General features: G+C 42.4%; 1 protein-coding gene across 1 annotated transcript in view; it reads left to right on the plus strand.

Annotated features, from left to right (window-relative positions):
* Positions 1–12,061, plus strand: part of plekhh2 (pleckstrin homology domain containing, family H (with MyTH4 domain) member 2) — a 46,499-nt gene that overhangs the window by 32,093 nt on the left and 2,345 nt on the right. The window contains exons 20-29 of the mRNA XM_008276529.1: positions 153–332; positions 1,027–1,124; positions 2,848–3,025; positions 4,863–5,018; positions 5,106–5,203; positions 6,937–7,078; positions 8,899–9,035; positions 9,337–9,466; positions 9,970–10,056; positions 10,474–10,623. Of these exons, the coding sequence (XP_008274751.1) occupies positions 153–332; positions 1,027–1,124; positions 2,848–3,025; positions 4,863–5,018; positions 5,106–5,203; positions 6,937–7,078; positions 8,899–9,035; positions 9,337–9,466; positions 9,970–10,056; positions 10,474–10,623 (1,356 nt within the window). The remainder of the gene's footprint in view (positions 1–152; positions 333–1,026; positions 1,125–2,847; positions 3,026–4,862; positions 5,019–5,105; positions 5,204–6,936; positions 7,079–8,898; positions 9,036–9,336; positions 9,467–9,969; positions 10,057–10,473; positions 10,624–12,061) is intronic.

A 12,061-nucleotide genomic window follows, 5' to 3' on the forward strand; every position in this document is an offset into this window, starting at 1 on the left:
TAATTTGTTGTTCATTTTTGTGCAGTCCTAATTAAGAAGACAACAAAGTCATATAGTAACAGCTGCAGCTCTAATTGTAAACAGTGCATGAATCAGGATATCTCTCTTCCTGCGTCTCTGATTTATTCTCCATCTTCATCCTCTCCTCTCAGACATGTCAGCTTTTCATCAACGTGGCCATCGATGCTCCAGCCATCGACTACCACGTGTCTCTAGCCCAGAGTGCCTTGCAGGTGTGTCTTGCCCACCCTGAGCTTCAGAATGAGTTCTTCTGCCAGCTCTTCAAGCAGACCCGCAAGAGGCAGCCACATGGCCATCCAGGACCACTGCAGGTTTGTTTTACCGCCACAGGGTGGCAGCAGCAGTATATGTTGTTAACTGGATATGCTGACATTTAAAAAGGGAAAGATAGTTTGTCTGAAAGCAAACATTGAATCACTGTCTTAGTAGATACCAAATCTGCATTGAAAAGATCAAATTTGTTTAAAAGCATTTGAGGATACATGTCTGTCATAGCTCTAAGTATACTTGGGAGAATCCTGTCACCCTTATGTTGGCATGATCACCAAAATCTATTGCAGCAGGAGCAGGTCCTTAAAAGTTATTTTCAGAAAACACACTGAAAACGACCAGACAGCCTGTCCACTGTCACCCTGTAGTGCTTTTCCAGTCACCAGATACACCCCTAACACCAGCAGAGGGCAGAAGTAAAAGCTAAATGTTCAGCACTACCTGTTAGTTTCAAAAAAAATATCAAATTTCAGTATGATAATGTCTCATCCAGCTCCAAAACAAGACAATCAGAATGAATCATAACACAATCCTCCCTTGTGAGTTCCTCTATATGCATGAATGAAGTCACTGTTGATGATTAATAGGATCTAAATAGGCCAATTGTTTGATGGTTCCTACTATTTTCAGTCTGTCTCCTGCATTTATGCTTTGATGCTTTGTATACAGATTCTCTGACTCATAAGTGTGACAGTAAAGAATGTGTTGTCTGAGTGTTTCTTTGTCATTCTCAAGGGCTGGCAGTTTCTAGCCTTGTGCGTCGGCCTGTTCTTGCCTCAGCATCCTTTCCTCTGGCTGCTCCAAGTTCACCTCAAAAGACACGGAGACGCCAGGTGAGAAAACATCAGGGGGCTTGAACACTGGCATGGGGAACCTCGGCACAAAATTACACCAGTCAAATGGAAAACAGCGCAAATACACCTGTTACGTGACATAACAAATAATAAAACCGTAAAAAAACAAAAAAAAAATACAAATATCAGCAAGTTTGGGAATGAGTTGTAATAGTTATTTTGTTATGATTTCATATTTTGGGAAAGTGTGTTTTTATCATCATTGCGCTTCACTGATAGCAGCACAGTGATGTACCGATGTGTCACTTTTTAATATTGAATTTAAATGTTCATTCAGTATATTCACTAAGAGCACACTGGTGGTTACATACATGTTGTGCTTCTCAGTTTCCACATAATGCCAACTCTAGCACCTGTAACATTTTTTGTGGTGCATGTGTTTAAATACAATTTAAACAGCAACACTTGCCTCCAGGACATACTGGAGTATAAATCAACTTGATCTCAGGGACAATAGAAGCTAGTCCAGGCCTGTAGTTCACTGTGAGGGGAAAGATGATCTGATATTGCTGCTTAGTTGTGAGACTGTTGATGTTTATTTTAGCTTTTTGGGGTGTTTTAACACAAACCTCTTTGCTTGGTCCTGGTTAACCTGGTTGGTTTGGGCCAGTGAGAAAGCTGCCAGTCGAACCAAACAACTAGAAATAGTCCTACAGGGAGATTCAGTTGATCTGCAACCTGCAGTAATGCATTATTGCAAACAGAAACATGCTCATATGAAACACCAAAGCTTCACTTTTTCGATGCTGGTCCTCACAATTGAGGACGACATCACAAATACAGTCCAGTCAGTGAGTCTGTTGACTCATTAACTGAATATTGAACTCAACAGTTTCAGGTGGATACAAAAGGTCACACACTCGCCCACAGAGCAGGTTCAGGATCATCTGTTCACAACAAAATGCAAATCTCATGCTGAATCACTGGACATGATTTGACTTAACCTAGTTTCTCTTTTCATCATCATGTGAGCATGGTGACACTTTCGTACCCAAAAAAGAGACGCGTGGTCATGTAGTGTTTTTAAGGATTGTAAAACAGTTCAGCTATGAGCATGGTTGTAGCTTAAATAAGAATCTCTGGACGTGTTTAGTTTCTTAATTTGACTAACATGTGTCTTATATTCCCTCTCTGGTCACTGATGTATCCTCACAGACTCATCTCTGTGCATCCAAGTCACATGTTTCTCCCTTAAAATAGCTTAGATGTAACTCTACACAGTCGCTTCCTCTAGAATGTTCAGACTATGAAGTCCCTGCCTCTTTCCCCTCTCATCCTTCCACCGCTTGCTGCAGCTCGAGCACACCAGCTCACCTTCAACTCTGCTCAAACACTGTAAAACTACTCGATGATATACAAGTTGTAATATTAGAGTAATTCAGCCACACATGTTAAAACTGGAAACTGAAGAGGAACAAAAGGCCCCCTGCAAGTCTGAATCTGTGTTTTTTTTACACCGTTATCAGTACATTGTAGTTTCAAGGTGGAATTTCTCAGCCACTCAGACACTGACTGCTTATTTCGCTCATGATGTGTCTTCCAGCTTATAAAAAAACATCATATGGACATGTTCAGAAGATAAAAACTTGATTTTGTCGTAGGCAGTCTCAAACTTCAGCTGCACTGACTGTTGACGCTCTCAGGTACTCATTGAGTTCAGGATATGGTATAAACATACCTAACTATTCTCTGTTACCTTCAGGACGGAGGTGGGCAAATACGCCATCTACTGCCAGCGCTCTATGGAGCGGACCCAGCAGAAAGGCGAGAGGCAGTCCAGGCCGTCCCGTATGGAGATCCTGTCTATCCTGCTGAGGAATCCATATCACCACTCCCTGCCCTTCAGCGTCCCCGTTCACTTCCTCAACAACACATACCAGGTAGCAACAATACACACCGGATGACAGCTATTGACTGGGTGAAATGCTAGCTCATGGAACCAGCTTGAATTTTGCTGATAGCTCTCACTTTATACTCCGTCATCACATACAGGGTATAATGTAAAACTACACTCTTGGGTGAAACCTGCAAAGCTAGTTGACGCTAACACTATGAGTCCTGCTGCTACACTGTCATATGTTGTGCCTGGCTCGTTCAGGGCATAACAAAAGAAGGTCCAGACAATGACATTAGGCTGACTAAGTCATTACTAAAAAGGTAAAATATAAGGGTAAATTCAAATAAATAATTGCATAACTAAGGTCAGAACCAAATAACCAAAACAAAACACCGGCCTTCATTATTCAGCTTACATGTAACCTTTCTACTGGGTGAATCCAGTCCCCTGACTGAGGAAACGCAGGGCCGTCACACACATCATAGCTTCAGGTTACACTTCACACACATGCAGCAGCTCACTGTGAAGAGTTCTGTCTGTTTACACTATCATTCGCATGCTCACTCTTTTGGCTTAACTGCTCCACCCAGTATCTGCCCAAGCACTGCAGGTTTTCCCGGGTGGGTGTTTGTTTTTGTCACTCAGTGCTTTCGTCTCTCTTTGCCTGTGTGTGCAGGAAGTGATGAGATCATAGCATTGGCAGCTAGTAGCACCTGTTGTCTCCTCACATTGATACGTAAACCTGTTTGCTGTTGACTGACAATCATGAAGACGATGTTGTAACTTTTTTCATTATCAAAATGCTTCAAAGAGAAAGGAAGGAGGCATCGCAGTACATACAGAGTATACTGTACAGTCTAAAAATGACTTTGCAGATGCATCACTACAGGTTTGTGTTAAAATATTTTTCCTACAATGATGTTATTTCAATTTAACATTCTTCTGGCGTTTGACCTTTTGATCCCAGAGTCCACCCTGTGGATGAAATGTCTCAGCAACTATCGGAGGGTTCACCATGAAATTTGTTGCAGACTTTCATGTTCCCATTAGGTTGCAGTGGAACAACTTCCCTGATCCCTAAACTTTTCCACTAGTTCAGTCTTCAGGTCAAAATGTGTCCAGTACTTGGCTTTATGACCAAAAACCAGCAAAACTACTGGAATTACTACCAGTTGTACTTTGTGTTTAGTGCTGACTAGTGTAGGTTAGCACATAAGCTAAAGTGGAAGTGCAAGGTAAACATTATACCTAATATACATTAGCATGTTAGCACGGGGTTTTCCTGGCTCAGAATGGGTCTTTTAGGGATGAGCATGTAAGTTTTTTTAGTCTGTGCACAGTAAAAGTAATGAGTTTGTTGCTTACATTTTCATTTTACATTTGATGAAGGAAAATGTCAATGATGCTTCAATAAATGAGACCCCAAATAACAAAACTGGTCAAAGAGATTTTTATTTATTTATTTATTTTATTATTTTATTTTTTTACATCTATTTAATGTTTTCAGTTCTTATTTTGAAAACCAGTAATTTTTGAAACCAGTGATTTTCCTTCAGTGCTGTCTAAAACCTCTTTTGTGGCCCCTAATATATCTGTGGGGTTGTCAAAAGTTCCTCTGTGCAGGATAAAGCCAGTAGCACTGTCATTTGCTTGCTGATGTTTACAGTTAGCTGACAGGAAAAATACTCCTTTCTACTTATATATGAGTTCATTTGTCAGTATAATTGTATAATAGTTTGTGTGTGTGTATCAGTCACTAGTTGTGACTGCCTTTAAAGTTTAGCAGCATTTGAAAAGCATGTCCTAGAAATGTTGAAGTGCGTCTGTTTTAGCTCACGTTTGATCTCGTTGTGATTCCTGACGTGTTTCAATTTCCGTAGGTGGTGAGCTTTGATGCTTCAACAACGGTCGACGAGTTCCAGTGTCGCCTCAACCAGGACACCAGCATGAGAAAAACAGGACTGTCTGGTTTCAGCTTGTACACCGATGACCCCACAGGACGAGAGCTGGAACACTGTCTGCAAGGAGGCATCAAGGTGCATCTTTTATTCATGTGACAATTACTTTTTGAAGATTGGAAGTGCTGCATTTCTCGGCGCTAATCTGTCTCATATCGTCTGCAGATTTGTGACATTATCTCCAAATGGGAGCAGGCGTCTAAAGAGCAGCACACCGGAAAGTCTGAGAACACCAGGACTGTCCGCCTCACCTACAAGAACAGGTAGAGGAGGACGCTGCAGCTGCAATGTCACAATAGATAAAAACATCTGTGTATACAAACATCAGGTTCAACCATTAATTCAGCTTTAGGATGTCATGACATTTTGAGAGTTTTATTTCAGTGAAGAAGGAACATCATAGTTTAATGTTGGATTCAGACCTTGTTCACACTCAGAATTATTGCACGCCCATAATCTGGGTAACGAAATGTTATTTAGAGCACAACTGCCCAATTTTACATGTCAGAGTCCATTTCCAAGTGTTGAGGAATACTAATACTAGTGTCATAGCATTTCTGGCAAGTCCGATCAACTGCATGAAGTCACTCAGTGAATCTCCTGAGTCAGCTGAAGACTAGTTTGAAAATGAAAACAATGAATAAAAGTGAATTTATGAGGCCTTTGTAATCTCTGCTTGAAACTCGAATTATCTTAATCTCCAAACCAACTGTCTAAGACTGAATTGCATTGTGGGTAGTGTAAACGTTGGGAAGAAGGAAGAATGCAAAACAATCCAAGTGAATTCAAGGGAGACCCCTTGACCCCCAGAGTGAGGGGATCTGGTGGCGTTGTTCTGCTGTGGGGGGCATGGTTTGGGTCCACTTGTCCCCTTCAAAGGAAGGGTCACTGCAAATCAATACAAAGTTGTTCTGACTGATCAACTTTATCCTGTGATGAAGCATTTAAATCCTGATGGGAGTGGTGTCTTCTCAGATGACAGTGCCTCCACCCATAGAGTGTGAGAGGTCAATGAATGGTTTGATAAAAATGGTGTGAATCATATGATGCAGCCTTCACAGTCACCAGAACGTGTTCGGTAGCGTTATCATCATTAAAACACCAAATAAGGGAATATATTTTGGAAGAATAGTGTTAGTTCCTCCAGTAGAGTTCCAGATATCCATCCATCTATTGTCTATACACTGCTGAATCCTCACTAGTGTGGTGTTAGGGCTGGAGTCTATCCCAGCCGACTCAGGGTGAAGGCAGTGGACACCCTAAGAAACACTTAGAGACAGACAACCAAGCACACCTACAGACAATGTAGAGTCACCATGTTTTTGGACTGTGGGAGGAAGCCGGAGAACCCGGTGAGAACCCACGCTGGATGGGGAGAATATGCAAACTCCACTCAGAAAGGGCGTCCTAACCGGAACGCATGTGGCAGCGAGGTGACAGTGCTAACCACTGAGCCACCATCCAGCCCGAGTTCCGGAAATTTGGAGAATTATTGTCATGGAGTAATGAAGCTGCTTTGGTGGCACATGCTGGTCCAACACCTTATGAAAACACTTTGTTGGTGTTGTCTTTCATATGTCACCTGCCTGTGTCTCTGCCTCTGCTGCATCGATTTCCGTCCTCTGATAAGTTGTCCATTGGGAGTCGAGTGGAAAATAAGTGGAATGCTTGTTTAATATTTGGTGGTACCACCTTTTGCTGCATATTTACCAAGGACACAGCTTCACACTGTTTACACAGAGAAAAGAGAGTGGCTTAGAGTATAAGTAGACTGTATGAAAAGATTATGATTGGTTGTCACACCTACTAAGAGTCACAATGACAGAAACAGGAATGGATAAATGAACCAGTGAAGTTTCTCTGCGTAAGAAAAAGATCATGAGAGTTTTGTTCATGTCCAGTATCGAATTAATTTTCTGAGGCCAGCAAGTATTTATATAACATTATTTCCCAAGTGCTCTGTCCCCCATCTCTGTATCTGTTTGTCTTCCCCCAGGCTGTACTTCTCTCTCCAGGTGAGGGGGGAGTCAGAGAGGGAGAGGTTGCTGCTGGCTTATCAGACCAACGAAGCCATTGTAGCAGGACACTTTCCTGTCAATAAGGAACTGGCTCTGGAAATGGCCGCCCTGCTCGCCCAGGTCGGAGATTGAACAGATATTTTTATCTTGTGCATCATGTGTGGTATGTTCTGACTGTAGTGCATGAAGCTGCGTGTTGTACAGAACAACCACAGTTAATAGTTTCATTCTGACACCACACTGCCATCTGTAATGCACATATAGTCTGCAATAAAAAGAAGACAACATTTGATGTGTTGCAATACTGTAGAGCAGACAATCTCTAAAAACAAACACATCTATATGTCCCACACGGTTCTTTCTGTATTCATGTAACTTGGGGATTGACCAGTGTGGTTTTTTAAGGTCAATACTGAATTTGATTATTTGATTATTTTAACATCCATCCATCTATACACGCTTAATCCTCACTAGGGTCATGGGGGGTTGGAGTCTATCCCAGCTGACTCAGGGTGAAGGCAGGGGACACCCTGGACAGGTCACCAGTCTATCACAGGGCCACACTTAGAGACAGACAACCAAGCACACTCACATTCACACCTACAGACAATTTAGAATCACCTCAACATGTTTTTGGACTTGTGGGAGGAAGCCGGAGAACCCGGAGGGCACCGGGATCTTTCTGCGTGGAGTTTGCATGTTCTCTCCGTGCAGTGAGGGTTCTCTCCAGCGACCTTCTTGCTGCGAGGCGACGGTGCTAACCAACTGCATCACCTTGCAGCCCTAATAACCAACATTTGCAGTAAAAATAAAAATCTTGGTGTCAAAATTTAGGTTAACACAAACAGCAATTTCACACTTTGTTTAAATTCCTTTGTTCATATTTTACATATGTTTGTTTAAAGTTTGTTAAAGGTTGTTTTCAACATTTATTCCTCATTTCTGACAGACTGTTACTGATGATATTCAGGCTCTGATGCAGCTGTGTCTCTGTCTGTAGACCCCACACTGTGGTATCGAGCAGTTTCCTGCCCACAGCACTACCTGTTTACACATCATCAGCAACAGTCTGTGGGCAGAACATTGCTCGATGCCACAGTGTGATGTCTACATTAAAGCAGAAAGTCTCTTCTGCAGTGTGAGAATGTGTACATTAGTGATCAAATGATTATCAGCCTCAACAATTATCAGATTTGACATTCAGGCTCTAATGCAGCTGTGTCTCTGTCAGTAGTCACCACACTACAGACTGTTACTGATGATGTGTAAACAGATTGCTGTGGGCAGGACATTGCTCGAGACCACAGTGTGGTGACTACAGACTGAGACACAGCTGCATCAGAGCCAGCATATCAAATCTGATAATTGTTCAGGGTGGCAATCAGTTGATCACTAATGTACACATTCTCAAACTAAAGAAGAGACTTTCTACTTTAATGCAGTGTCTATTCTTTTATTTCACGTTGAATGTGCTGAGAGCTGCAAGGTGGCACACTTGGTTAGCACCGTTGCCTCGCAGCAAGAAGGTCGCTAGTTGGCGTCCCAGTGGGGGCACTGGGATCTTTCTGCGTGGAGTTTGCATGTTCTCCCCGTGCAGCGTGGGTTCTCTCCGGGTTCTCCGGCTTCCTCCCACGAGTCCAAAAACATGTTGAGGTTAACTGGTGATTCTAAATTGTCCGTAGGTGTGAATGTGAGTGTGCTTGGTTGTCTGTCTCTAAGTGTAGCCCTGTGATAGACTGGTGACCTGTCCAGGGTGTCTCCTGCCTTCACCCTGAGTTAGCTGGGATAGACTCCAGCCCCCCATGACCCTAGTGAGGATTAAGCGGTGTATAGATGACGGATGGATGAATGTGCTGAAGTACAGAGTCTGAAGAACCCATAATGTGGAACTGTCCAGATGCTTACTGACTGGACTGAATTCACCGTATGTCTGTGTTTAGGTGGAGTTTGGAGATTTTGAACGTCCCTTCTCTGCATCTGGATCAGCCCAGACTAAGTCTAATCAAACCCTGAAGCAGGTTTTGGACAGATTCTATCCAAAACATTACCGCAGGACCACAGCCGAGGAGCAGCTCAGGTACAGAACACACTGAAAATTGGCTATACACCCATTTGGTACTTCCATGTGTATGAACCACATCTGTTTAGTTTTAATAATCTTTTGTCACAGTCATGAGCTTAAAATTTTCACCACAGCAAATTGCTTCTTGACAGTTAACCTCTTCATTTCCTATCAGACCTCTATGTAAAGTTTTTATCTATCTGTAGTTGCCACAAAATGACTCCCAGAATATGAGATAAAGCAATTTAGAGACTGGACACTAAAGACGGTTTGTGGTAGTCATGGTAATATGCTGGATGTATTCTCCTCCTCTCAGACAACTTCTGCAGCGTCTCTCTGCCCGATGGGCCTCGCTCAGGGGTCGAAGTTCGTCTGAGTGTGTCAGGATCTACCTGACTGTCGCGAGGAAGTGGCCGTTCTTCGGTGCCAAACTGTTTGAAGCAGAGGTGAGTGTGTGAACTGTAGTCTCACGTAAATTAAGTTTATTTAATCTTAAGATCATGTGTTGAATGTGCTCTCAAATTAAAACCGACATACAGTGTTGAACAAAAGAAACGCTGACACATAAACAAAATAAACTCGGTGTGAAGAAAAAAAGGAAAAGGTGTTTCTGAAAGTTTGTCCACCTCTGCCTTTACAGAGGACGTCACTGTTAAAGCATACAGTTTGTTCAGTACCAGCTGTGAGAAGATTGAATTACAGCTATTGTTGCAGTTGTGTTGACATTCATTTGTCGTGAACTCACCACCATTATAGTACTTTTTAATCAACTGTTTTTCTGAATTCCATCCAAAATGTATATTTGCCTCATGTGACCCCAGTTGGATCAAGATCAAGAGCAGCCACACTGGAATGTGCTGCTATGTACTGTTAGTGTTTGCTCTCAGAAAACTTCATCGTGACGATAATACATTAGGAATTGATCTCGTTTCTCTCTCTCTGTTTTCAGTCCATCACTCCCTCTCCAGAGCCGAGCGTACGTGTTTGGCTGGCAGTGCATGAAGATGGTATCAGCGTTCTGGAGCACAACTCCATTGTAAGCTGCTTTTTTACAGTCCCAGACAGCTGTCCAGGCGTGATTCCTTTGCTCTGCTGCCTCGATTCCTTGTCCCTGTTGATTCTCAAGCTTGTGTTTATAAAGCAGCAGCCTTGGAAATTAACATTTCTATGTGGGTTCTAAAATCTCCCGTCCAGTATCACGTAACTCCATTAATACAGGCTGACTAGCTTTATATCATGTTTGACATAGAAGTCACAAAAGTTGGTCAAAGATGCGTAAAACCAACTTGCTGTCACTTTCTCACACAGTAAAACTGAGGTCGTGTAAGAGGACACCAGAACCGATGTGGGTGGGGCTGTTATATTAGATGTTTAGCCGTCAAAAACTTTGATGTAGAATTTTATTTGTACGGTATGTTCACTGCCCTAAATATCTTGACATCTGTGTGCTCAGAAACTGCTGGTATCCCACTCCTACAAGAACCTGATGACCTTTGGAGGCTGCAAGCAGGACTTCATGCTGGTAGTGGGTCAGAACATCGGTACCAACGCCAGCAAAGACAAACCTACAGAGAAACATCTGTTTGCTATGGATGCCTCCAAGGTCAGTGAGAGAGAGCGGGCTGTGGTTGGACCTGAGCCTGATGTTTGACGGGGTGATGTTTATCTTATAATAAGAAACTCAAGTAAAGTTTTCCAGTATATGTGCTGGTGTGTGTGTGGATTTATGTCCTGTTATAGAATATTAAATATTAGTACAATAGTTATAGAAATAGATGACAAACTCAGAATAACATTGGATTAGATTTGCCAAATTTCACACAGTGTCCAGGGCACTGGGTTAATTTCAGAAAAGCATCTGTGTGTGTTTGTTTTTGTGAGCGTTTTGTTTGGCCGGTCGTCGTCATTTCTTCCAGTGAATTTTTGGGAGATAAAACACCAGGAAAGTTTATCAAAGCTGCAGATCAGTCGTAGTTTGTGGGATTCCTCTCATCCATAAACACGTGGAGATTTTCTAACAGGTTCAATGCTTTATTCCTTCACAGTTGGTTGCAGAATAACACGTACAGGAACACCAGAACCAGAACTAAACCCGCAACCCCCATTGCAAAATTGCGAAACAGTTTGTCTGATTTCTATCTGCCATCCTTTTTGCTGTTGTCCCTTTACCCTCAGCCTGATCAGTCTGAGGCAAACGGCTGCTCTGATGGATGTGGTTTACTTTATATCTTGTTTAGTAATGCAGATTATTGACCGCCAGGAAATAAGAGGAGCTGCAGCCTCTGGTGTCTGCATGTGTGTGATTAAGTTAGACAGAGTGAGACAGAGGAGAAGAGAAGATGGACTGATGACCACAGCATGTAATGTTTCTGTAAGCTATTTGGAGCTCAGTCGAAATGCTGCTCTGTCACTTTTTCACTCTACCCACTTGAACCTTGATGTTTGTTTTTTTTTAGCAAGCTTATCTGAATCCACATAACCCACTCATCACTAACCACTAGGTTCCCAAAATCATGTTGTCTTTCTGCCTTCATCCTCTAGCTGTTGGGTTTCCAGAGAATCAGTCTAACACATGTCAACTGGTGGGCAGTAAATCAAAATGCAGCCAGCCAGTCGATTCCTTGGTGTGACGCAGTGATCCACAGTGATAACCAAGTGGGACATAATGGGCATAATGGCTCTATCCCACTCCTTTTAGATGTCCTGCTGGATTAATTTCATTCATTCCATATCAATCGGCGTCTGACATCACAAGTACAGTAAATATAACAAAACAATGCAATGTCAGCCACGCAGCTGCAGGTGGACAGGCTAACCATCCGCTTCCTGACTCTTTGTTTGACTACTGAGAAGTTTAAGAATCAGATTGAGGAACAAGTGTGTGAAGCTGAAACTCTGCAGATGGCAGAAGTTGCTGCTAATTCCCACTTTGTGACAATTTAGCTTAAAAATGGAAGAAATAAAGATATTGGTCAACAGTAGCTTCCTCCTGAAACCATCAGTAATACTGGCATAGAAATATCAAAGGTCAGCTGAAGCAA

This window comes from Stegastes partitus, unplaced genomic scaffold, assembly GCF_000690725.1.
Source record: "Stegastes partitus isolate 25-593 unplaced genomic scaffold, Stegastes_partitus-1.0.2 Scaffold75, whole genome shotgun sequence".
NCBI lineage: Eukaryota > Metazoa > Chordata > Actinopteri > Pomacentridae > Stegastes > Stegastes partitus.